Consider the following 24,882-nt stretch of genomic DNA (forward strand, 5'->3'; position numbering starts at 1 on the left):
GTACCCTGGAAAAAGGAGGCAGGGTTCCGAGTCAATGTGTTGCTGCCGTTGAAAGGACTGCAGAGGCAACTGCTGCATCAGTCACAAAAATGTTAGAAAGTGCATAGCGTTTTGCAAATGTAAATTCTGAGGACCATGTGGCCGCACAGCAAATGTCCTTGAGGGGGATTCCCTTGAGGAAAACAGTGGAAGACGGCATTGCCCTGGTAGAATGGGGCCTGACAGCATGTGGAAGGGTTTTGTTTCATAATGCATAGCACCACGTAATCCAGGAGACGATTATTTTCGATATATGTTGTGCTGATAATGGGAGATCTTTGTAACGGTCGGCTTACAGACGTCCGGAAGAACCGAGTACTTTCGATGTAAAAGTCCAGGGCTCGACGGACATCCAGAGAATGCGGTGCTGTTCTGAAGAATGTGGTTTCGGGTAGAATATGGGAAGGAATATGGGCTCGTTTATATGAAATTCTGAGTTAACTTGAGGTAAAAATGCTGGTTGGAGTCATAATATGACTTCTTGAGGCATAAAAACAGTATAGGGAGGGGACACCGATAGGGCTGCCAACTCTCCCACCCTGCGTGCTGAGGTTATTGCCAGCAAAAATACAATCTTCATGGTTAGAGTGGGTAAATCACACATGGCTAAGGGTTCAAATAGTCACCACATTAAAGGTATCTAGGACCAATTCCACGGGTCCAGGGGTTGCCTATGGCATGGGAAGATATTGGCCAATCCCTTCATAAATTGTCTTGTGATAGGGTTCAAGAAAACAGTACAGTCGTCCACAGGTTGTCGAAAAGCCATGATTGCCGCTAAATGGACTTTCAAAGAAGAAAGTGCGAGATCCAGGTGTTTGAGGTGGAGAATGTAGTCCAAGATGGATTGCACGGGTAGCGTGTTAGGGTCTAGCTTCCTGTCCAAGCACCAAGAACAGAACCGGCGCCATTTGTGCAGGTAAGTGGTATGCATGTTAGATCTTCTGTTATGTAGGAGAACATGCCAGACAGCCTGTGAACAACTCATTTCTCCTTGTTGGAGCCAATTAGGAGCCATGCCGTCAATGTGAGGCGATCTGGCTGAGGATGTAGCAGGTGCCCATGGTTCTGTGTCAGTAGATCGGGTCGTCTGGGAAGATGAAATGGGGGATGGAGCAACATGCGGAACAGTTAAGGAAACCATGTTTGATGCGGCCGGAAGGGTGCCATTAATATCACTCTGGCTCCATCCATAGCTATCTTCTCCAGAACTCTTGGAATCAAAGGAATAGGAGGAAACGCGTATAGGAAATGCTTTCCTCTTCAGTTAGAATCGTCATCTCTCTTGGATGCCAGACCGATGCCCGCTCTTCAACAATATTGAGGGCACTTCACGTTGTACTGAGCGGTGAAGAGGTCTATGGATGGATATCCCCAGCAGTTGAATAGCATGTGCAGGATGTGTGGATGTAGCTCCCATTCATGCTGCTCGGTAAAATGCCTGTTGAGGGCATCCACTGTGGTATTGTCCTCGCCAGGGAGATACGCTGCCATAATGGCAACTTCGTGCCAGTTGCACCAATTCCATAAACAAATGGCTTCCATGCACAGGAAACGGGACTGAGCCCCTCCTTGCCTATTTATATAGTATACTGTTGTCATGTTGTCCATGATGATACGCACCACGTGGCCGTGGATAAGAGGAAGGAAATGTTTGCAGGCGTTGAAGACAGCTCTCAACTTGAAAAGGTTTATATGTTGAATGGACTCCTGTGCAGACCACCAACCTTGGGTCTGTTTGTAGTGGAGATGGGTGCCCCATCCAAATAGGGATGCATCAGTTGTGATCTGCATGGTTGGCTGGGGTCAGTGGAAAGGTATCCCAGCCAACATATTGTGGGGAATGGTCCAACATGTTAACAATTCCTTAACCATACATGGCACCACCACCATCTTACGTACATCATGTTTGTGGGGCACGTACACTCTCATCATCCATGCTGGAGGCATCGAAATTGCAGTCTTGCATGTGCCACAACATACATTGTAGCTGCCATATGGCCCATGAATTGTAGGCAGGTAAGTATGGAAATCCTTGGACTGGTGGTGAGAACTTGAACAAGGTCTTGAATAGTGTGGAATCTGGTGGTGAGCAAGTATGCACGTGCCGTGAGTGAATCAAGTCAAGCCCGTATAAATTCTATGGACTGTTGTTGTGTCATGGATGACTTGGGAACATTGATTATAAGACCAAGTGCCTCGAATAGCGCCCTTGCCATGTTCGTGGTATGGAGTGCTTCGTCGAAAGAAGGCGCTCTGAGACAATCGTCCAGGTAAGGGAATATTATGATTCCCAACCGTCGGAGGAATGCCGCTGCTACTGCTAGTGTTTGAGAAAATCCTGGGAGCTGAAAAGAGGTCGAATGGTAAGACCTCATACTGGAAATGCTCGGATCCTACTACGAAACATAGCAATCACCTGGTGTGCCGGATGGATAGTCAGATGGAAGTAGGCGTCCTGTAAATCGAGGGATGCAAACCAGTCCCCTTGGTCGAGTGCCGAAATAATAGTTGCTAATGTTACCATCTTGAATCGCTGTTTGCAAAGGTACCGATTTAGCCAACAAAGGTCCAAAATTGGCCTCCAACCCCCTGACTTCTGAGTTAGAAAACAGTGGGAATAAAATCCCTTCCCTTTGAATTCCTCTGGTACCCTCTCCACTGCGTCAATATACAGCAGACAAGCCAACTCTTTGTCTTAGATGGCACTTGTGAGAGGGGTCCCTGAAGAGGGACGGGAAGGGAGGAATGAGGAGGGGGTGAAGTCAATGGAATTTGTAGCCTGATGCGATCAGATTGTCTGGTCTGTGATTATAGCGTCCCAACGATTTTGAAAAGACCTTAAACGATGGTGAAAGAGTCTGGTGGTCATGTCTCGGCCTACTGAAATTGGAATGGCTTGCAATCCCTCGTTCGATGCATCAAACCTGCTGCCTGGTGTTTTGCGGATTAGATGGCTTGTTGGCTTGTGGCCTCCGTCTCTGTTGATGCTGCCTGGGGCGCTGCTGTTCGTAGTGTCTGACCTGTGGTGTCGAGTAAGGGAAAGTCCTCTGTCTCTGGTAAGGCGTATATCGCTTGCAACGGTAGGGTGGCGTGTACATGCCTAGCATCCTAAGAGTTGTACGGGAATCCTTACCTGAGTGTAACACCTGGTCAGTTTTCTCAGCGAACAGGCTGTGCCTATCGAAAGGGAGATCCTCTACCTTTGATTGAAGCTCCTTTGGCACCACTGCCATGTGGAGCCACAAGGCCCTGTGCATGACCACTGATGTGGCTGTGGCCCACGCTGCCGCATCCGCAGTATCAAGGGTGATGTGTAGTGCCGATCGGGAGGCCGCATAACCCTCTTGCACAACAGTCTTGAGTACCTGATGCTTAGTGTCTGGTAAGTGTTTGAGGAGGGGAACTAATTTTGAATAATTATCAAAATGGTGGTTGGCCAATAATGCTGCATAATTGGCCATTCTCAATGTTAAAGTGGCCGATGAATAGACCTTCCTCCCCAAAAGGTCCAGATGCTTACTATCCCGGTCTCCAGAGGGGTTTTTATATTGCGGTGGTTTGGTTCTTTGTTGCACAGCGTTGACAACAAGGGAGTTAGGCTGTGGATGGTTAAATAAAAACTCCATGCCTTTTGCCGGTACAAAATACTTTTTGTTGGCCTTTTTATTTGTTGCTGGAGTGGAGGCAGGTGTTTGCCCTATGTCGTTGGTCATTTCTAGGATTGCTTCGTCGAATGGTAAAGCCAGCCACCTTTGATGTTTGTGAGAGCTGAAGATTTCTTAAGAGATGGTGCTGCTTCTGCTGGACCTCTGATAGCTGCACCTTTTGGCTATTGGCAATCCTTCTAAACAGATCCTGAAATTGGCGTAAGTCGTCCGTGGGTGAGGAGTCTTCAGGGAAGACAGCATCATCAGGTGAAGAGGAAGAGATGTCTGCAGGAGAACAGTCTTGTGGTTCATGTCTGTCTGACAGATGTCCCTCTTCTGGCTCAGACTGAAGTGTTATGGTTGGCTGGTTTCCTGTGGATGTGGTGGCCTCACCATAGAGGGAGAGGGAGAGATAGTTTTGTCACAGGTCGCATGTGTCCGATGATAGAACAGTGACTTGCATGAAGTAAGGTCCGGTGACTGTGAATAACAGCTGTCATGACGACTGTGTCTATGCCAACAGTCATAATAGTGTGGGGCGTATCTGTGGTGATGGCTGCATTTGTAAATCTCTTGGTACCTGGAGCTGGTGGAAAGTGTGGGGGAACCTTGGTGATCTGGATCTACTCTGTGAGTGCACCGAAGAGGATGATGGATAACGGTGCCGATGGTAGTTTCCAGGAGAAGGAGAGGCACTTGGTGAGTATCGGTGAATACTGGATGTAAATTGGCCTGAACGGATTGATGGAACTGGAGAAGGTAAAGGTGGTACAGGAGAGAACACAGCCTGTTGGCAATGGGGTCGGTAACTTGTGTTTTCCGATGCACTTTGGTCGGTGCCGGAGAATGTTGTTTTGGTGATGATGGCAGTGTCGACGTGGGAGTTGGTGTCGCCTGGGGAGTTGCGTGGGATGATGGTGCCGCAGTTGGTGCAGGCTGGTTCATCAGTGCCGGGGCAGCCGGTGACGCATGAGTTGTCGCTGATGTGCATGGTGCCGTTGGCACCATGTGAGGTTCCAGTCCCGGTGTAAGGCTCATCCCGGTCTGGGCTGCATGGCTGTTGCTGGTGCTGGTTGTACTGTTGGTGCCGGGATTGGTGCCGACGAACTGCGGACTTGCTATGTTTGTTCTGTCGGCAGATTGTAGTTGTGCCTGAAGTGCCAGGTTTGTCTCCCATGCTCATGCGGATTGCTGGCAGGGAGTGAGAGCGAGAAGGCCGTTTCTTAAAATGCATCGCCTTCAGAGAAGGACGATGTTTGGCTGCTGGTAGCAATCATGAAGGGCTGGGGGAGTCTGTTTGTGGCTGGAGCGCCTTATCAAAAAGCCGCATCTCCCAGTCCCATCGCGCTCAAGCAGTAAGCTTCAAGCAGTGGGGACATTTCTGGGGAATATGACCCTCGCCCAAGCACTTTATGCACGATGCGTGTCAGACGCGGGCATCAGATCATGGCATGTGCCGCACTTTTTGAAGCCTGGTGATCCCGGCATGACTTCATGAAGAACGTCCTCGTTTTTGTTTTTCTTTCTTTCTTTCTTTCTTTCTTTTAAGCAAACGCGCTGAACTATTATATACAACTACTAGCTAACTAACTAGGTAACAACTGCTAACTATTTATAATTTTTTGTCTCTCGATTCCAGACAGGATTAACATGAGAGGGAGCTCTCTCCGTTTGCGCCCGAAGACGGTTAGGAGGAACTGGCGGGAGCCGGACCATGTGACCAGAAATGATGCGAAAAGCCGCGAGACGACCGATGCACATGCGTGGTCTGGCAGATGACTGCTAAAAGATCTCAGATCTGCAACGCCAGGACAAGTCCGACACCAACAGTGGAGCACCTACGGGGACACTACTTGAAGAACCAGGCCTGCCTGGACAAAAACGGGGCTATTAAAATGACTCAAGCCCTGTCCAACTGAATCTTGGGGATCAATGGGATTAGGAAAAAGGCATAATACAGGCAATTAGGTCCAGGCAATTAGGAATGCATCACCCATGGACCCCTTGCCCAGTCCCGCTCAAGAGCAAAATCGGCAACATTTGGTATTGTTTGTGGCTGCAAAGAGATCTACTTCTGGGTAGCCTCATCTGTGGAGGATGGATTCTGTCACTGTTGGATGCAGCTCCCTCTGATGGTCTATGGACAAATTGTAACTTAAAGCATCTGCCCAGACGTTGTTGATCCCAGGTAGGTGTGATGTCTTCAGGGTGACTCCATAATGGATGCACCAATTCCAGAGATGCATGGGTTCTGTACAGAGGGATTAGGGACGTGAGCAACCCTGCCCATTTATATAGAACATGGTGGTTGTATTTATTGTCCATCAGAATATGTACAGTGCACCCCATCCATTACCATCCAAAATGCCTGCACGCATTCCTGACAGCTCTGAACTTGAGAAGGCTGATGTGCAACATGGCCTTGCATGGTAACTGTATGCCCTGCACTGTGTGGTGGTGAAGGTGTGTGCCCTAACCTATCAGTGAGGCGACCATGGTGATCTGTACTGACTGTTCAGGTTGCAGGAAAGGAATCCCCGTGAGGAGTTGCAGGGGGAAGTCCACCACTTGCTTGGGGATCGTGATAGGCTTCTGGAGTAGATGTCGAGATGGTATGTAAACTGCATGGTATGGAAATGAAGCCATGCATATTGGACCACATATGTAGTAGCGGCCATGAGGCCTAACAGAGGCAGATATGAACAGTAGTAGACAGGTTGGTGGAGTGGGTAGTCACTAGGTCTCATAGCACAGTGAATCATTGATGCAGTAGATAGGCCTAAAGCTGATATAGAATCGAAGCGAGTGCCAATGAATTAGATATCTTCAACAGGCTCTGGAATTGACTTCTGTTTGTTTATAAGGAGACCTACGCGATCGAATAGATGTCTGGTCTTCGAGATCATACTGGATATCTCTGCTTGTGTGTAGCCTTTTTAATGGTGCAGTAGTCGAGATATTGGAAGATGATGATTCCCTGTTGACGAAGATAGGCTATCACTACTGCAAGGACCTTTGAAAAGACTCGAGGGGCAGAGGATAGGCCAGAAGGAAGGACGACGTATTGAAAATGTTCCTCCCCCACAATGAAGCAGAGGTAACACCTGTGGGATGGATATTTTGCGACGTGGAAGTATGCATCTTGCAGGTGAAGGGCTGTGAACCAGCCCCCTTTATCCAGTGCAGGAATAATTGAAGCCAGCGTAACTATTTTGAAATGCTGTTTCCGCAGGAATTTGTTTTGCTTCCGGAGATCTAAAATAGCTCCCTGTATGCTTTTGGATCAGGAAGTAAGCTGAATAAAACCCTCTTCTCTGGTATGGATCAGGGATCCTCTCTATTGTTCCTAGTTGGAGGAGCTGATTGATTTCTTGGCTGAGGGATCTCATGAGAGGGGTCCTCGAAGCGGGATGGGGAAGGGAGGCGAGGTGTGGGGAAGTGAAGTGAAGGGGATAGTGTAACCTGTACTGATGATTTCTAGCACCCACTGGCCTGATGTTATAAAGTCCCAATGATGGAAAAAGGGACACATCCTGTAGTCGAACAAGTGCTTCTGGCTTATTCTCACTGGATGGATGGGGACGTTGGGCAGATTCTCAACCAAGATTTCAAATTTCCTGTTTGGAGGACTGGGAGCTGGAGGAGCGTGATTGAGGTGGGCACTTCCTCGGAGGCCTCTGCCTGGATTTATTGTAGTCATATGGTTTACGTTGAAGCCAGTTGTAGTAAATGTCTTTGTTCCTGTTGTATGAAGTGTCTCTCTTTCACTGGTATGGTGGAGTGTACATTCCAAGGGTGCGAACAGTTGTGCAAGAATTTTTATTGCTATGCAGGATCTCATCTGTGTTAGCAGCCAACAGCTTTTTGTTTGTCAAAAGGGAGATCCTCCACCTTCATATGAAGCTCCCTGGGCACACCTACAGCACGCAATCAGGAGGCTCTCCTCATCACCACCGCTGTGGCTGTCACTCTTGCCGCTGTGTTGGCTACGTCTATTACGTCTGTGTTGGCTACTTCTATCGGTAGTAGTGCCATGCAGGTGCTGGTATGCCCCTCATGAATTACTGCCCTGACGATGGGCCTCTTAAGAGTTGGGAAGGTGCCCCATCAGCTTGGCCAGCTTGGAGTAATTGTCAAAGTCATGATTAGCTAGCAACGCAGAGTAGTTCGCTATTCTGAGATGCAAGGTGGCAGAGGAATATCTCTCTTTGCCAAATATGTCTAGTTGTTTTATATTCTTTGTCATTGGTTGCGACTTGAGTTGAGGAGCTTTTGAGCATTGATTTGCTGCATCCACCACCAAAGAGTTTGGCTGGGAAGGGGGAAATAGAAAGTCCAAGTCCCTAGGAGGGATGAAATATTTCCTGTTGGCCTTTTTTATAAGTTGGCTGGATGGAGGCAAGTGTCTGCCAAATGATGTCTGATATATCCATTATTGCTTCAATTGGTAATGTAATTCTTCCCTGCGAGGAGAGATGGATGTTCTTTAGGAGACAATGCTGTCTCTCCTTTATCTCCTGAAGCTGAACTTCCTGAGTAGTGGCCACTCTTTTTAAAAGTTCCTGAAATTGTTTCAAGTCATCAGTAGAATGGTACCTCCTGGTATTACAGCCTCATTGGGAGATGAGGATAAATCATCCTCTGAGGAAAGCTGCAGGGCTTGCTGTCAATGTGCTTGTGGGGAATCTGACTCTCCTCCTCATCTTCCAATTCTGCAGTATTCAAAAGGGTATGGAAGCCTCTTTGGTGACACAAATAGGCGCCACAGATTGGTGCCTGCGGGGTTTCCAATACTTCCATGGGGCCCACTGGTGCAGATAATGGGGAGGCAGAAAATGTCAGTCAGGGTACCACTGTGGGTGGTATGGTCCCTCATGGTAATGGTGGAAATGATGAGATGTAGCAAGAGAGGAATGTTGTGAGGAGAAAATGCTCCTCTGAACATAATCAGCGACTCCAGCGTTTTTATGTAATAACGGAGACTTAATATAGCCGGGAGATAGACAGGGAGAGCACAGCACAGCAGTGGCAAAGGGGCTGAGTACTCTCAACTTCAGATGATAAAGCATGAATGTCTTCAGCTTGCTCGGTGTGGATAGACAGCTGCACCTGTGCTGCAGCATCTGGAGATGTCATCTGCACTGATGTCAGCGTAGCAGAAGGCTGTGCCAAAGACTCATGGGGCTGTCTGACAGGCAGTTTCCCGCTCTTTCCCAGTGCCGAGTGTTGCAGCGCCACATGCGGCAGTGCTGGGGCTTGCCAGCATGATCTCTTTGGCGCCAACAATGAACGTGCTGGCTGAGAGCGAGCGCAGGGTGTCGTCGCAGCTGCGCACGTTAAAGCCCTCGGCACCAAGTTGGCTGTGGTACATGGCACATCCCTGCTGGCCAGACTGTGGGAGCGGTTCAGAGGCAATGATCTCACCAGGGAAACCCTCGCCTTGAGATGTTTGTGAGACGAGGGAGACACAGAACTATGTTTCGGCAGGTCCCCTGGGTTTAAAGAGGGCTTCAGAGCCCACTCAAAAAGAATCATACAGAGCCGAAGCTCCTGGTCCTTTCTAGCCCTTGTTGTAAGGCTCCAGCAGTGATCGCATTTTTATGGGGCATGCGACTCCCACAAAGAGCATATACAGACCATCATCCCCATCCAAGGCAAGCTTGGGGTCATTACACTGGCAGTACTTCTTAAAGCCCTGAGAACCTGGCATTGTAGTAGTGTGGTTCTTTTCTGTTGTTGTTTTGGTCGTCTGTTTGTTTCTTCTCTCCTGTTTGAAGAGAGTGAATGCTTGAGGTGAGAGAGGAGCTTGATCTGCAACCAAGGGTGGTTAGCAAGGAACTGTAGTGGGAGGGAGGAGTGGGGAGAGAGGAGAAATTGGGCCATGCATGCAAGTTGGCAAACCTCCTTCAGTGCATGTGTGGCCCGACTGACAACTGCTAAGAAAAGCTCCAAACTGCAGCTCCAGGGATGACCCGTCACCAAGACTGGAGCACACAAAGGGACATCACCACAAGAAGAACTTGTCCACACCCATGATAAGTGGATATCAAGTAAACTAAAGTCATGCCAGACCATGGATGTTGCTAGACCAGAGAGATTCAACCTGTACTTAAATGTTTGCATAATCCATTGTATTTTTACCTCAAAATTAAGTCTGCTTGCCAGCTATTGTTAAAAAACAAAACCCATGTTTCTGCTTGATGAATCAAGTGAAAGCTGTATTTTTAAATGAATGTTGGTACTCAAAAGAGTATTGCCCACAAAACAGGGACAGTGGTGCCCTCTCTTGAAAAAAAAAAAATAGCACAAGGCCAGAGGTGTTTTCATGACCCAAATTGATTCTTTTTCCAAGCAATAAAATCATGATGATATGGCAATTGATAAGGTCTTTTAATTTTGTTCACATTGGTTTTGGGAACTGTAACATCACATTGACAATTATGTTTGCAAGGGGAAACAGAAAATAAATGTTCCCTCTTTTCCCTTCAATAGAATACAATATAATTATAACATAATTCTGTATTGTATAAAAATTCAGCAATAATTATTATCTGCACTCTAAATGGAGTCTTTACTACAGCTTTATAATAAGTATTCATTATGGAAAAGGAAAATAGTATTTGGATTCTTTTAGCTTCTCCTCCAACAATAGGCCAAATTCCCAGTGGAGCTATAATTACAGATGGGGGAGGGAACAAGGTGGAGAAAACCTTAAAACAAATCAGCAGGGAAATGTCTCATCTTGCTGTGGCTGCTCATGAGTCATCTACAAAACCACGCTTTTCAAATTTGTTTTTATTCTAGTTGGGGGGAGGAAGTGAAGATCCAGATGAAGCATTTATTTCAGTTGCTCTGGACAGACTGAAATTCCAGGAAGTGAATTGTAGGTCAGTAGTGCTATTACATTTTATTAAACTTAGTTAGCAAACCCCAAAACATTAAAAGCAAAATTGAAGATGTTTTCTACTGTTGCCTCTTACTGATTTTCCCAACTGCTGTTCGTCTGAGGAAGAATCTATATTAAAATGTAAGGACAAGTTTTCTATAAACACAGCTGTTTTCAGTTTGCACGACAGCAGTGTTTAAATCTTTGAAAATCTCATCAAGGAGGACAATACCAGCTTTGAACACTTTTGAAGTGTTGGTTCCACTACTAGGTTATTTACAAGAATGGCTGTGGGGGTTTTGTTTGTTTTAAATAAAAAAAAAAAAAGAGTAAAAAATATACCCTTCAATTCAAATCACCATAACATAGTATCAATTTATGTACATTTTCTCCTTTGTTTGCCATCTCACTGGCCTCCCAATTAATCAAAAATAAAATAAAAAGTGTAAAATGTTTAAGTATTTCTCAATTTTAAAATATAATAAACACGCACAAGAAATGAAATATCTAAAATACTGATGTTTCCAGAATACATTGATTTTACAACTAATTTGAACACATTTTTTCATTGCAACCTTTGTGGCATAAAATACTACAATAATGACAGACATTATTGCTACTCTTGAAACACATTTAAATAAAATGCTATAATAATTTCCTACCTATTTAAAAGCACACTTAGCTCAAGTTAGCACACACTTGAGCCAGTCTAACTCAAAACCATACTCAAGTTACACAGTGATTTGATTAGCAGTACAGATGATTAGCTGCAGATCAGTTGTGGTATCTTGGACTACTGCATTCAACAGCACTACCAGCTTGACTTGCAGTTAAGGATGTGAACGGATAATCAGTGAACGGGTGATGCTTACCAGGTAACAATTAACTGGTGCCCAGAAATAGCCCCTCCCCTACCTTGGCCATGGCTGCTGCAGGAGGAGGGCTGCTCCAGCCCCACCAGGCCCCTGCATGGGGCCAAGAGTTGGCAGCCCCACATGGGTCTGGGAACAGAAGCCAGGCTGGGATCCCTCTTACGGATGTAAAATCCTGCTTAATCAACTTTCAATCCTCCTCTCCCTTTCCCAACTAGCCAGATCAAGCTTCATGTACTGCTTAATCTGTAGGAAAACTTGTTATAGTCTTTACAACAGGTTGAGCTATCTCACTCAAAAAAGCTGAACATAAATTAAAATGTTATTCCTAGTTAGGTAGAAGCTTTATAGCCAGTAAATTATATCACAAACTACCACCTCTTTTCTTTTTTGTGTAAGCCTACTATTGTCTCTAGAAGAGATCTAGAAATTCTTAGTTGAAGCAAGCATTAGTATTTATTCTTTGAGATTTAATGAAAACACCCTATTGGTGTTTTGAAAGTGTTTACCTTTTTATTTATAGAAAACCATTTCTTTCATTTGCTACATTTTACAGCAAAATCAGACATCTGACTTGACCATACAGAACCTTCAGATGATATCTGAAATATATTTCCCACAGACAGTAGTACTGGATTACCAAAGATCAGAAACTTTCTCTAAAGGTTAATAACATATCACTGCTTTTTCTAAGGTTTTGAAGTAGGACCATTTAAATACAACACTGTGTTCTTTGTACAGGTTGACCCTTCCTGGTCTGGCACCTTCAGGACAAGACCAGTCTCGGGTGAGGGGAATTTGCCAGACAACTGGAGGTCCCTGACACCAGCCCCATAGCCAGCTGCTGACTCCTTCAGCCCAGCTAAGCTGCCTGCTGGCCAGCCCCAGTTCCACTGCCAGGTGGCACACCACTCAATCTGGCTGCTGCTACCGCAGCTCCAGCCCCACTGCTGGACAGCACGTGGCCCTGTCTACACTACTTCTGCCGGGCTGCCACGACCCCAGCTGGCTTCCCCTCCTGAGCTGCTGCAGCCATAGCCCTGGCCCTGCTGCTGGGCAGCAGGCAGCCCCAATCACACTGCCACTACCGCTGCCCAGGCTGCTGCGCCCCCACTGCTGCCACCCAGCTTACTGCGGTCCCACTGCCTCCCAGGCTGACATAGTCCCAGTCAGGCTTGCCATTCAGCAAATACTGCAGAAGTGCTACTAAAATGACAGGGAATTAGCATGGTAAAGCATCTGTTAACCGCCAAACAAATTATTCTCTTTTGGGGGGCTAAAAGGAGACGGAAATAATTTTTATTTCTATTTAAAATTACTTTCATTTCAAACTACATCTACATATAATTACTGAAAATTAACACTGCATTTAGGTCACAACATAGTAATACAATAGTTGGTATAAGATAATGAATGTCTGATGTTATTTCAAGTGTTTGATATTAAGCGTGATTTTTTTTTTTAGGTCTGCCACACAATATTGCTCACAAAGGCCTTAATTCAGCAAAGCACAAAAGCCCCTACCTAACTTTCAGCACTTAAGTAGTCATATTGAAGTCAAAGTGAGTGACTAATTGTGTGCTTAAAATTTGATACACAATTATTTTGCTCTACCCTGGCTGAATGCAGTACAAAGCATAACATGGGAACATGAACAGCCCAAGAAAAAACAAAGACAGCTCTGATAGTGCCACCTTGTGGTCAATACTTTTGTCATCAGCAAACTGGATTTAGATTAAAAAGTCCTGTTAGAAAATTCTGATAAATTAATCATTCACTATAAAAGATAAAGTTATTATAGCTTGCCCAGTCCATTTACGGTAGGGCAGGAAATGAACAAATGAAGTTTTCTTGATGACAATGGAAAAGTTGAACATAATAGAGTCTACAGTTGTCAATAGAAAGTTCTTCCTTTATACAACAAACATTTATATTTTAAAAGTTTTAAAGGTAGAAAGTTAAAGCATTCAAAAGTTAGAAAAAGCATGGAATTAACTTCTGTGTTGGTGAGAAATGTTGAGCATAGACCAGCAGAGAAGGTTATATGAGAAAGATGGAAATCTGGGGGAGAACACACAATTCACCTTGATCCCCATTAATACCAGTAAAGAAATGTACTTGTGCACTTTGAATCAAATCCTGTAAATCCTGGCTGAGGCCTTGATTGGGAGTTGCTAATAATTCAGGAAATTCAGATGATCTCCATTTTAAACCACACACACTAGTTTTACTTCAACTTTTTTAAAGTAATGCACTGAACAAGAAGACCTAACATCTTCAAGTGTCTTCTTTATATGAAAAAAGCATATAGTTAATACAATGCTTTTAATAGACTATTATATTTTGCATAATAGAAACTACTATCAGTATTGATAGACTCTTGATAAAATTTAGTATGATTTGGCAAATTTTTATTTTCCATAAATAAATGGGGTAACTGGATAACTTGAAACCTATACTAGCCCCACTAAACCAAATAAAACAAACAAAAACAACTCTTAAATGAGAGCACACACTCACAATTTAATTGGATGAAAGTATAACTGGAAAAAAATAACATTTTATTTTATTTGAAATAAACATTTGAACATTTTATTGGAAATAAAACCATTTGCAGAAGACCAGTAGTGAGAATTCTTGTACAGTGATTACACAAACAAGATACAGGAAGTTTAGAGATACTAAACCATGCTTTTCTTCAATGTTGATGTCAGACTAATAATCATGATGTTTGTTACCATTGTTTTTACAGGTATGATGTACCTGTGTTACAGACTTGGAATGGATCTATTTACTAATAGAAGAAAAGATAACCTTTCATGTGTTAGAAATGATCACAAATGTTTACTTACTTATACAAAACAGGTCTCTCCTGCAGGGCTTCCATGGCTTTGGTAAGAACTGGAGAAATGTCACATGATTCTTGTGTCAAAGTCCTACATTCACCTATAAAAAAGCAATACAATATCAGATAAACCTCTGCTATTTAGACAGTAAGATGGTGTTATTTAAAAATAACTAAATTTAAATCATAAAAACAAAAACAAAAAAAGTGTAACCCTACTTTGAACCCATCTGTAAAGTCGTTCATAAGAAGTCTCTTGGAGCAAAGCCATCTGTTCCATAATTTCTAGGCTACAAAATAAAAGTATGTTATTAGATGTTCATAGAAGCATATAATTTAAAAGTCAGCATTATAAAAACAAGGATATTTCAAAATGAACTATAGGACTGTTCATTGTTTTTAAAGTTATAGACTAACACAGCTACTTCTCTGAGACTTGTTATATTTATGTGTACATTGTTAGATTTACAGACCTTCTGTCATCATCTGAAAGAACAAACAGGGCATCTCCATACAGTTACTGTTTTAACTATTAAACGACTACTCAGTTATTCAAATCAAACTCACCCTGTTCTCTGTTGGTTTGTACGAAGAAGAATCTTAACATCATCATGAATTTGCTTTACTCTTCCTAATGCCTTGAAAAAATCCTTTAAAAATGAAATTCATGATTTAAAGCATTTCCAGTTTTTAAATAAAAATAAACTTAATAACCATATTAAAATGCTATACTGGTGGTTGCACCGACAACTATTTTGATATTAGGAATCAGCAGTTTTGGATGAATTGGCATATACAATTGGGCAAATGTCACTTTCACATGTGATCTCACAGCAGCCTTGTAACAATCAAAACCACAGGTACTGTCCCCTGTCCCTTCTTCTCTATCTCTCCGTTTCTCCTATCCCCACGCCTTCAAGGGCCACAGAGACAGCCCCTGACCACTTACCAAAATTTATGGAGTGACCCCTGGCAAAAATTATCGCCTGCACCGGGTTAGGGTCTAATCCAAAATCCAATTAAATCAATATAAAAGACTCAGTGTTTTAGTAGGCTCTTGAGAAGTAAACATTTGTGAAAACTGTTTTATGAAAAATTCTGCATTTTGAACTTACTGCTTTCTATCATAACTCGAATGTTTCTAATATTTGGTATTTTAACACATATGATCATGATCATTTAACATGTTTTCATTTGTGCTTTCATTAGTATTGTTTATTGCTTTCTGCTCCATGCTTAATAATACTCTGACTGCTAACAGGATGTCTGTGGAAATGAGATACTGAGTCTCAGCAGGTATTCTGAATTTCAATGAAAGTTTCCATGTAACTAAAATAATAAAAGCTATTAAATATACACTCTGGATATTTTAATTGCTTTTGCCATAGAACAATGTGCTTTTTTAAGCAAAAACATATCAATATATTTAATAGCTTAGTTTAGAAGGTGACCAAAAATAAATGAGTCAGCACCTAATATTTCAAACAACAATAAATGAAACAAAGAGGGAAAGTCCTACTTTAAATCAATGTAAACAATTTCTATATTGTGGTAGCCAAGCAAAATATATACACACAATAGTGGTACTACATGATGTGAAAGCATCATGAACAGCTGTTTATATGATCAAGAAAGAATTTTAAACTAAAAATAAAGAATATGAGACTTTAAAAAATTCTGTTGAAATAGGAGGAGAAATACAACATTAAAATATCAATTTGTTGTGTATTAGCTCAGTAGAAAACTTATAATACATTATTAGTTACCTCAGTAATTGGGCCATCTCTTGTGCCTCGAAGGAGGTTCATTTCATCTGGGGTCAGCTGGAATTTTTCTATGAAAGCACCTACAACTTGTGCTTTCATTTCTAGTCTTTGACTGTAATAAAAGTTTCAAGGATATTAGTATTTTATATTATGTCCAACTTATTTAGCATGCACTGAGCTTTGAAAACATTAGTATTTTATAAATCAATGCTCTCTTCCCTTCTAATAATGCAATCTTGCCCTCTGACAATTATACATGGTGTTACAATGTAAGTATCTACAAAGGTCACACAAAATCTTCATTGGTTTTACTTGACAATGTGAGCCATGTATTTAAAAGTAAAAGACAGCTATTAAAATAATTAAATTAGCATTTATATTATAGATTATCTGGCATAGGTAGCCACACTTCCATAGTTCAATATATGCCTGTCATTTCCTTTCATGAAGTTCACCAAGAAAGTGAAGTCTGCCTAAACCTTCAGAATACTAGAACTGCACCAACTGATACATCAATTAATCCTCTTTTCTGGAGAGCCAATTCAATTTCTATTTAAGCAAACAGAATCAGAAGTAATTAACTAATTCTATATACTGTACCATCAAAAACATACTACCCATATACCATTGTTTCCCTTGCCCCTTATGGTAAATCTCACAGGGAATTAAATGAAAAAAAGTATCTGAGCAGGTAGTATCTGTGTGCACATTGGGGCAAAAATGCAAGGCAATGAATGTACACAGCAGGTTTAGTTACACTGTACATGACTGGGCAATTGTGCTAAACTTGAGCAAAGAATCCACATTCCAGAATTCTAGACATATGCTCTACACAAGTTCTATTGACCAAGCATATACGAGGTGTCTGAAGGAAGGCTGGAAAAGATGATAATGTCAATGCAAAATGCATGGTTCCAGACGCTAAACCTCCAATGGAAAGGAAAGACATAGCACCTCAGTGCCCAAAGAACACACCCTCAAATTTTTAATCGAGTTCTGGAAGATAAGCGTTCCAGGGAAGTAAATTACCAGAAGATTTACTTGATGTTGCTCAAGTCACTAATTCAATTCGTTTTTCTTTTGCTTCATTTAAATCATTTCTCTGGGGTGGGCCTGGGAATGAGGGTTAAAGTCGTCCCCGGATAGAGAGGATTCCCCCAGCACACTCTCACAGCAGCAGTTTGGGGCCAGGAGAGAAGTGCCTCTCCATGGCTGCTGTAGCTCCAGTGGGCACAACAGCTCCCTCCCATTCTGCGTTAAGGAAAACAGTCCCATTCCAGGTAGATCCCATTTCCTGCCACTACCAAACCATGACCATGCTTTAATTTAAGAGTTAAGATAACCACCACAGGCGGAGGGCTGCTCCAGCACCATTTGGCCCCCCATGTGGGGCTGCCAGCTCCCAGCCACAGCAATGCATGGGAGGGCCCTGCTGGCCAGCAGCACCCCCCCAACAAGAACGCACCTGCCCTCTCCTACCCATCTGGCTGGAGGAAGCCCAGCCCCAGCTCCCTGCCCCCCCCCATTAGTACCTCCTGCTGGTTGGCCCAAGGGCAGTCATCCCAGCACCAATCTCCCCACCCTGTGAGGAGCCACACCAGTGGGGAGGGGAGGCAGACCCCTCCCCCCATAAGTAGCTGACAGGGTGTCTAGGCAGGCAAGCACTGGCCCTCCCTTGCCCCGTGAGAAGCTGCTAGAGGGCCAGGCAGGGAGGCTGAGCAGTGCAATCCCCTCCTCCCAACACACCCTATGAGGAGTCACCAGCTGGGGCAGGCAGCCCTGCTCTTGAAGGATTCACCAGGGCAGTGTAGCCCCGGGACCAAGGAGAAGCTGCCATCAGAGCAGCACCATCTCCCGCTACCATGGGCAGCTCCAGAAAGCCCCCCTCCCAACTTCTCAGCTCCCTGACCTGAGCTCCACTGCCCTGAATCCTGCGTTCCCTGCCTTGAGCCCCCCCCCCCCACTTCCCATCCCCTGCTTTAGCCCTTCACCCTTTACCCTGTCTCCTGTACTCCCACCCTCACCCTTCAGCAGCCCCACACCTGCCAGCCCTCTGCCCTGATTCCTACACACACACACACACACACACACACACCCTGCCCTGAGCCCCTCACATACCCAAAACCCTGCCCCAACTCTGCACCTCCACATATTGGAAGCTCACTGCCCTGAAGGACATGAGTAACACTGAGTACAGCTTCTAGCATTTAATAAAATATAATCTATTTTAAGCTATCCAGGAAAGTTGAAGTTGAAGAACTTAGGGTATGTCTAGACTACATGCCTCTGCCAAAAGAGGCATGTAAATTAGACTACCCGACAGTCAATGAAGCAGGGATTTAAATATCCCCCGCTTCATTAAAATAAAAATGGCCACCGCGCTGTGCCAGCTCAGCTGATCGTCAGCACAATGCGGCAGTCAAGACACGGATCAGTTGATGAGGAAATATTTTGCCGACCGATCCCTTATGCCTCGTGAAACGAGGTTTACAGGATCAGTCAGCAAAGGCTTTGCTTGCCAACCGATCCGTGTCTTGACTGCCGCGTTGTGCCGACGATCAGCTGAGCCGGGACAGCGCGATGGCCATTTTTATTTTAATGAAGCAGGGGATATTTAAATTCCTGCTTCATTGACTATGTCGGGTAGTCTAATTTACATGCCTCTGTCGGCAGAGGCATATAGTCTAGACATACCCTTACTTACTAGCTTGGGCAAGAGAGAACTGTAAGCTAGATGTGTAAAATCACAAAAACAAACACCTAAAGAACATAGCTGTAGGAATGAACTAACAGAAAGGAGACTACCAAGCATATTTTGCTCTTCTCTAGGGTCAGTGAGTCCCAGAGAGTTTTGTAAATATTAAGCCTTGAAATACGGTTGTATGGGAGACAATGGATATACAGGAATAATTCAATTCACTACTGAAACATGACCTCCAGTGAAAAAAGCAGCTAACAGTGTGCAGCAACACTACAAAATTATTTAGGGTAGCAAACAAACCAAAACTGCATAAAAGAACCAAGCCAAACTATGCAAATATATTTGGAATTTGACCACAATATTAATTAATTATTGGAGTGGTGGCATCTCCAGTTACAGAAAGCAGTAAGGATTTCTGCTTTATATTTCATCTAAGAGTTGGCATTTCCAGCAGTATGGTATCTGTTCCACATCAATACTCTGGGAAGTCTACCTATATAATCCACAAAGTCTCAAATCAGCAGATTACTTAGCAGTAGGGATGTTAAATTTTGATTAATCAGCTGATCGAGTAGTCGATGGAATTTCTGACTACTCAATTAGTCAATAAGGGGGGTGCTTGCTATCCCGCTGTGCTTCTCCCTTTGAAATGTACAAGAGTTACCCACGGCTCCTGTGCATTTTAAAGGGAGCGACACAGCAAGTTCACTGCCTCTCCCCCTTTGAAATGTACAGGAGCCACCCACAGTTCTTGTATATTTCAAAGGGAGAGAGGCAGCAGGAACCCATGCCAGCAGGGACGGAAGCAGTGCCCTCTGGCAGGGATTCCCCTCTATGCCTCTTCCTTTGAAATGTACAAGGATCGCAGGTGGCTCTTGAACATTTCAAAGGGAAAGGAACAGCAACAGAACTGGTGCAAGTGGGACTGTTACAATCCCCGCTTGCACCGTTTCCCCGCTACCTCCTGCCTCTTGCCAAGACAATGCTGGAGGGAACTGGCTTTTAAGAGGCAGCAAGGGAGACAAAGCAACTAGTCAAGTTCCTACTGAACTACCTGATAAGCATTTGCTTATGAGGTATTCAACTAGTCGCTTACATTCCTAATCCTTTCAGGGTGGTCACCCTGATCAGGAGTGATGCTGCACTTCATATTCACTTTAGATTCAGTATGTTCTTGGTGACAGTCTAACTGAACCACAAACTGACCCACTTTGAAATCTCACAATAATGAAATAAATTTAGTAAAACACAGACTAATGCAACATGCAGTACAACAAAGATTTGGGTTGTTGAATATCAGTGCTGCACAATGTATGCAGCAAAATATGCAAGAGCCTCTAGGTGGCAGCAATGTTTTATCTTATACAATATACCAATTGGATTATAGCAGAAAATGATTAAAACAAAGATTCTGTAAGTTTGTGTATTTAATTTCCGTTAAAATCCTGTTGCTTATTTATTTTGTTAACCAGATTGACATGCCACGGATAACTTACTTGAAGTAGTTAAAATCCCTTTCTACATTACACGTCCTTTTCCTAGATCATAGCTAGGCTTCCAAAATATGTTAAAGCTGTTCTTTAAAGGACTGTGTGTAACAAAGGACCTCTTTCCTTTCCAAGGGATTTAAGTTAGTTGCTTAAATCTAGGTCCAGAACCAGATTATGCCTTACTTATATATAGGCTTGGCAGAATTTGGTTTTTACTTTTTTATCATTTCCATGGATAATAGTGTTGTATGTTTTAAACACCTTTCCTCAATTTTTATCTAGTTACGTTTCCACAGTGGCATGAAATTATGGGGAGGTTTAATTAAATTTAAAATTTCATAAACCACTGAAAACAACTTGTCAACATCACATATCCAAATATCCTTAAATGAACATATAACTGTTCTTACCATTCATTCTTTAGTCCATTTGTAACAAACCTAGTTAAAAAAGCCTAAATCACTAGTTTTTGACGCTGAAAGGTTCTCTAACAGCATGTTCCTTGCTTTGCCTAGGGATGTTAGTGAGTACTGGATGTGCCCACTATAAATTGCCCTCATATACATCTGTTCCACACTAGTCATTGATGCTTGTAGGAACTGATGCGTTGTAAGTCCTCCCATTCCCCACTCTGAAGTCTTGCACACACACACAAATCAAAAACAATTTGTGCAAATGGAAGCCAGCCGTGGGAAAAAAATTCCCTGCTTTACATTCCAAAAAACGTGAACTTATAGTAAAACAACTTATCTTGGACTTATAGCGAGGATGGCCTGTAGTCGAGTGGAGTACCCGACTACTCCCTCCCCCCCACTCCCTCACTGCCTCTATCACAGGCAGCAAGGGGAGGAGGAAACAGGAGCCGGTGCTGAGGGGAGCCAGCTTAAAAGCCGGTTCCCCCCAAGCAGTACTTTTTCCACAGTGCTCCCTGTTTCACCCACCTCCCCCCACGCACTGCCTCTATCATAGGCAGAGGCTGTTCTGACAGCAGCCCCTGTTCACTGCTACTGGGGTTGGCAGCACAGAGGCTACTCTGGCAGCAGCCCCTGGCCACCACAAATAGGGACTTCTGGGCTCGGCGCAAGATGGGACAGAGCAGTCCTGACTTGTGCTGGTCCAGGACGCTATACCTCTGCCCAGCAGCTCTTACTACATTTAAAATGCAGAGCCGTAGCGCAGGTGGCTACTGGAGCCAGCACGAGCCAGGACTACTCAGTTCAAGCTCCAGCCATCTCTGGGAGCTTTCCACACTGAAGCTTTGCAGAATGGCCCCATATCAACTAACTAGTCGTGTAGTCGATACAAATTGTATCAACTACATGATTAGCCAGATAACCGCAATTTAACATAACATCCTTAGCTTTGCCTATTTGTAAAACTCAATTAACAATGGAAATATTTTGTTGGGTTCTAGTGAACTATGAAATAGATGCTCACTGACAAAAATTTAATCCTTCCATGTCTACTTATATTGACTAGCACTTTATTGTGAAAGCAGCTGCACTGACTTCAACATAAATAAGGTTGACAGATTCTAGCGCCTAGAGAGCAGAAGATTGTAAAATGAAACAACATCCTCCATATGGGAGTGTACAGCACTGATATGAAGTCACAGGTTTTTGAAATGTGTATATTTTCTTGAACAATAGCATACATGTAAACTATGTAGTTAAAAAAATTTGGAAATTAGCATTATAGTTCGAAGAGCCATCAATTCAGCAGACTACAGCAAGTAAGCACAATTAAAGATATTGCTAATGTGTATGTTAGCAATACATAAGGTATGTGCAGCAGCAAAAATTAGACAAAGAAGCATCTCTTTTGTATATGACATAGTTCAAAACATTTGTCTAGTGCTTGGCACAGTTTTTCAGGCCCTCCTAACAATGGAAGATAATTTTTAAATGGTGTGCTGAGCATGTACAGCATACAGAGAGAATGAAAATACTATATTGCTATGAAAGATACAATGCTTCCTTTCAAAAGTTAACTCTGGATAAAAAAAATCCAACACATCATGCAAACATACCACCAATTTGAGGTGGGGGGAGGGGGCAAACCAGTGTTGTACTTTAAGTTCTCAGGGGGAAACCATTGAAGAGCAATTTCCCAGTTAATAGTTACCATGGAAACAGAATACTTGGTGAGAACGCTCAAACTGCTGGGGAAATTATGCACTTCATGCACTTTTCCCTGGAATCAAACACAAAAGTGCTGTTTGTTAGGATTATCACCTAGACTCCTCAAAGTATGAGGCAGAGGAGAGACTGCCTTTTCTAAGGTTCAGTTTTATACTGCAACTAAATATTGCCTGGCAATCTGTCAGGTCTCCTTCAAATCCAGAGCCACAGCAGCACATTCTCATTCCTTGAGAAATTAATTTCAGTTTAATGCACTAAGGATTGATCATATTTTAAAGCTTTGAAATTTACAAGTTTCAAGATCAAAGTGTTTTAAACAAAAACAGCATAAAAAGAGACTATACCAATCATTTTGAACCCTCCTCCCCTCCCTCAGTAATTAGGAAAATATTGATCTATGCTAACTGTTCAGGGAATACACAAAATGGAACATAAGATTACTTCTTCTAGAGACACTAGTAAGTGCAAGGAAACCATCCCCAAACATGCACATCAATTGTAAATAGGACACAATGTTGTAAATGAAGAAAGGTGATGAATCATTTGTGTTTTATATTTTAACTATCAAACATACATTTTAATACAAGTGGTTAGAACCATGAATTGCTTATGCATTCACATAAGTCATAGGATATGATAAAGACTATACAAATGGAAATATGGGGGAAAAAATCACATTGAGTAGCCTCCATACAAGATGATAACAAGATGGGTGAAGTAATTTCTTATTAGGACAACTGTTGGTGAGACACAAGCTTTTGAATTTACACAGAGGCCTGTGTAAACTCAAAAGCTTGCCTCTATCACTGAAAAGTTGGTTCTATAAAAAAAAGTTTCTCTCACCCACTTTGTGTCACCAATATCCTGGGATCATCATGGCTACAATACTACATACATAATACAAGATGGTCAGGCCTAATTTACAATATCAAAAGATCTGCATAAGTACTGGCATAAAGAGACTAACCTTCTACTAAGGATGTTTAAACGCCTTCATGGTTACAAGCCGCCTCCCACTGCTGCCTCTGTATCAAAGGCAGCATCATGGGGGGAAGCAAACGGGAGCCCACTAAAATATTTCCTTGCAGAGCTGGCTGACAGAGACAGAGACAGAGACAGAGACAGAGTGTGTGTGTGTGGGTGCGCATGCGTGCGTGCATGCGTGGTCAATCATGTTAACCGATAAGCACCTGCTTATCAGTTGATCATTTAGTCAACTACAGTATCGCATCCCTAAGGTTGGAAGCTCTGTGTTTGTTCAGAATACCAACAGGTTCAATCTGTGGAATCCGTGGGCTATTTACTATCCAGTTTAAGGGATTTCTTGCACGTGTGAATTTATAAATTACACTCATGCAACAACATGGGCTTTCAAAAATACTGAATTAAATGGCCATAAACCAACCAAACAGCCATACCAAATTAAAAAAAAAAGTTCACAGAAATCATTTTTTCAATATTTCACAATATGGCTCCAAAAAGAAGGTTCATACTGACAACAAGAAAGTTGTTTTACATCAAATAACTTCCATTCCTTGTCAGGATGAATCTCTTTTTGTAAGCCACATGATTAAATATCACTTTGAGTCTGATGCTTGTTTACAATCTTTTGGCAATGACAAAGAGCCTTAAAATGGGTATGTATGCTTACTGTAATATTTGCAGTGATGTAAAATAAGGATCAGTACATTAGTATTTAATACATACATCATTTTCTCTTATGATGAAAAGTTAATATTCCAACTAGCACTAATCTACACAACATTTCCCATTGAGAACTTAGCTGTTCAAGAATCATAGAAATGTAGACCTGGATGGGACCTTGAGAGGTCCCCCGATACCTGGGACAAGACGAAAGATACATAAACCATCTGTCACAGTTTTCTGTATATATAAATTGCTCTTAAAGAACAATTCTTAAAGACTGATTCGGGATTCATCTCTGTTGTAATACAGCATTATATTTAACAACAAAAACTCTTGATAGATAATGTTCAATAGCAGTGCAGGTGGCCCACTGCTGGCATTGTGTAGAATAGACCAATTTCCTAATGTAGATAGTTCAAAATACATCAGTTATATGTGTGTGTGCTGGTAGTTCATCGTTGATTACGACGATGAGATGGTCATAGTTCTCATATATGGCTACACAGGACCACTGACAAGGGGGGCAAAGGGGCAATTGCCACAAGGCCCAGAGATTCAAAGGGGCCCAGAGCTCCCGGCCACCGGCTGCACTGGAAGCTGGAGTCCCAGACCCCTTTGAATTGCCACCAGAGCACCACTCCATGTGGCTTTGAGGGTTTGGGGGAGGACATGCAGTGGTCCTGGCAGCAATAAGGACTGACTGCCCAAGGCCACGGCCCTTCCAGCCAAGGCCCTGCCCTTTCCAGGGGTGCCCTCCATAGTCCCACTGTAACTGCTAGCACAACAAAGTAGTTGTGTTCCTGAAAAAAATTCTACTTTAAGCAAAATGATGTTGAGCAAACTCA

The 24,882-nt window shown here is 43.1% G+C and overlaps 1 protein-coding gene across 1 annotated transcript in view; it reads right to left on the bottom strand.

The window, feature by feature from the left end:
* The window catches only part of COG6 (component of oligomeric golgi complex 6), a 79,666-nt gene that overhangs the window by 37,455 nt on the left and 17,329 nt on the right, over window positions 1-24,882 (bottom strand). The window contains exons 5-8 of the mRNA XM_075919116.1: window positions 16,059-16,170; window positions 14,860-14,942; window positions 14,512-14,582; window positions 14,300-14,393 (exon numbers count right to left, since the gene is read on the bottom strand). Of these exons, the coding sequence (XP_075775231.1) occupies window positions 14,300-14,393; window positions 14,512-14,582; window positions 14,860-14,942; window positions 16,059-16,170 (360 nt within the window). The remainder of the gene's footprint in view (window positions 1-14,299; window positions 14,394-14,511; window positions 14,583-14,859; window positions 14,943-16,058; window positions 16,171-24,882) is intronic.

Source organism: Pelodiscus sinensis, chromosome 1 (assembly GCF_049634645.1).
Source record: "Pelodiscus sinensis isolate JC-2024 chromosome 1, ASM4963464v1, whole genome shotgun sequence".
NCBI lineage: Eukaryota > Metazoa > Chordata > Testudines > Trionychidae > Pelodiscus > Pelodiscus sinensis.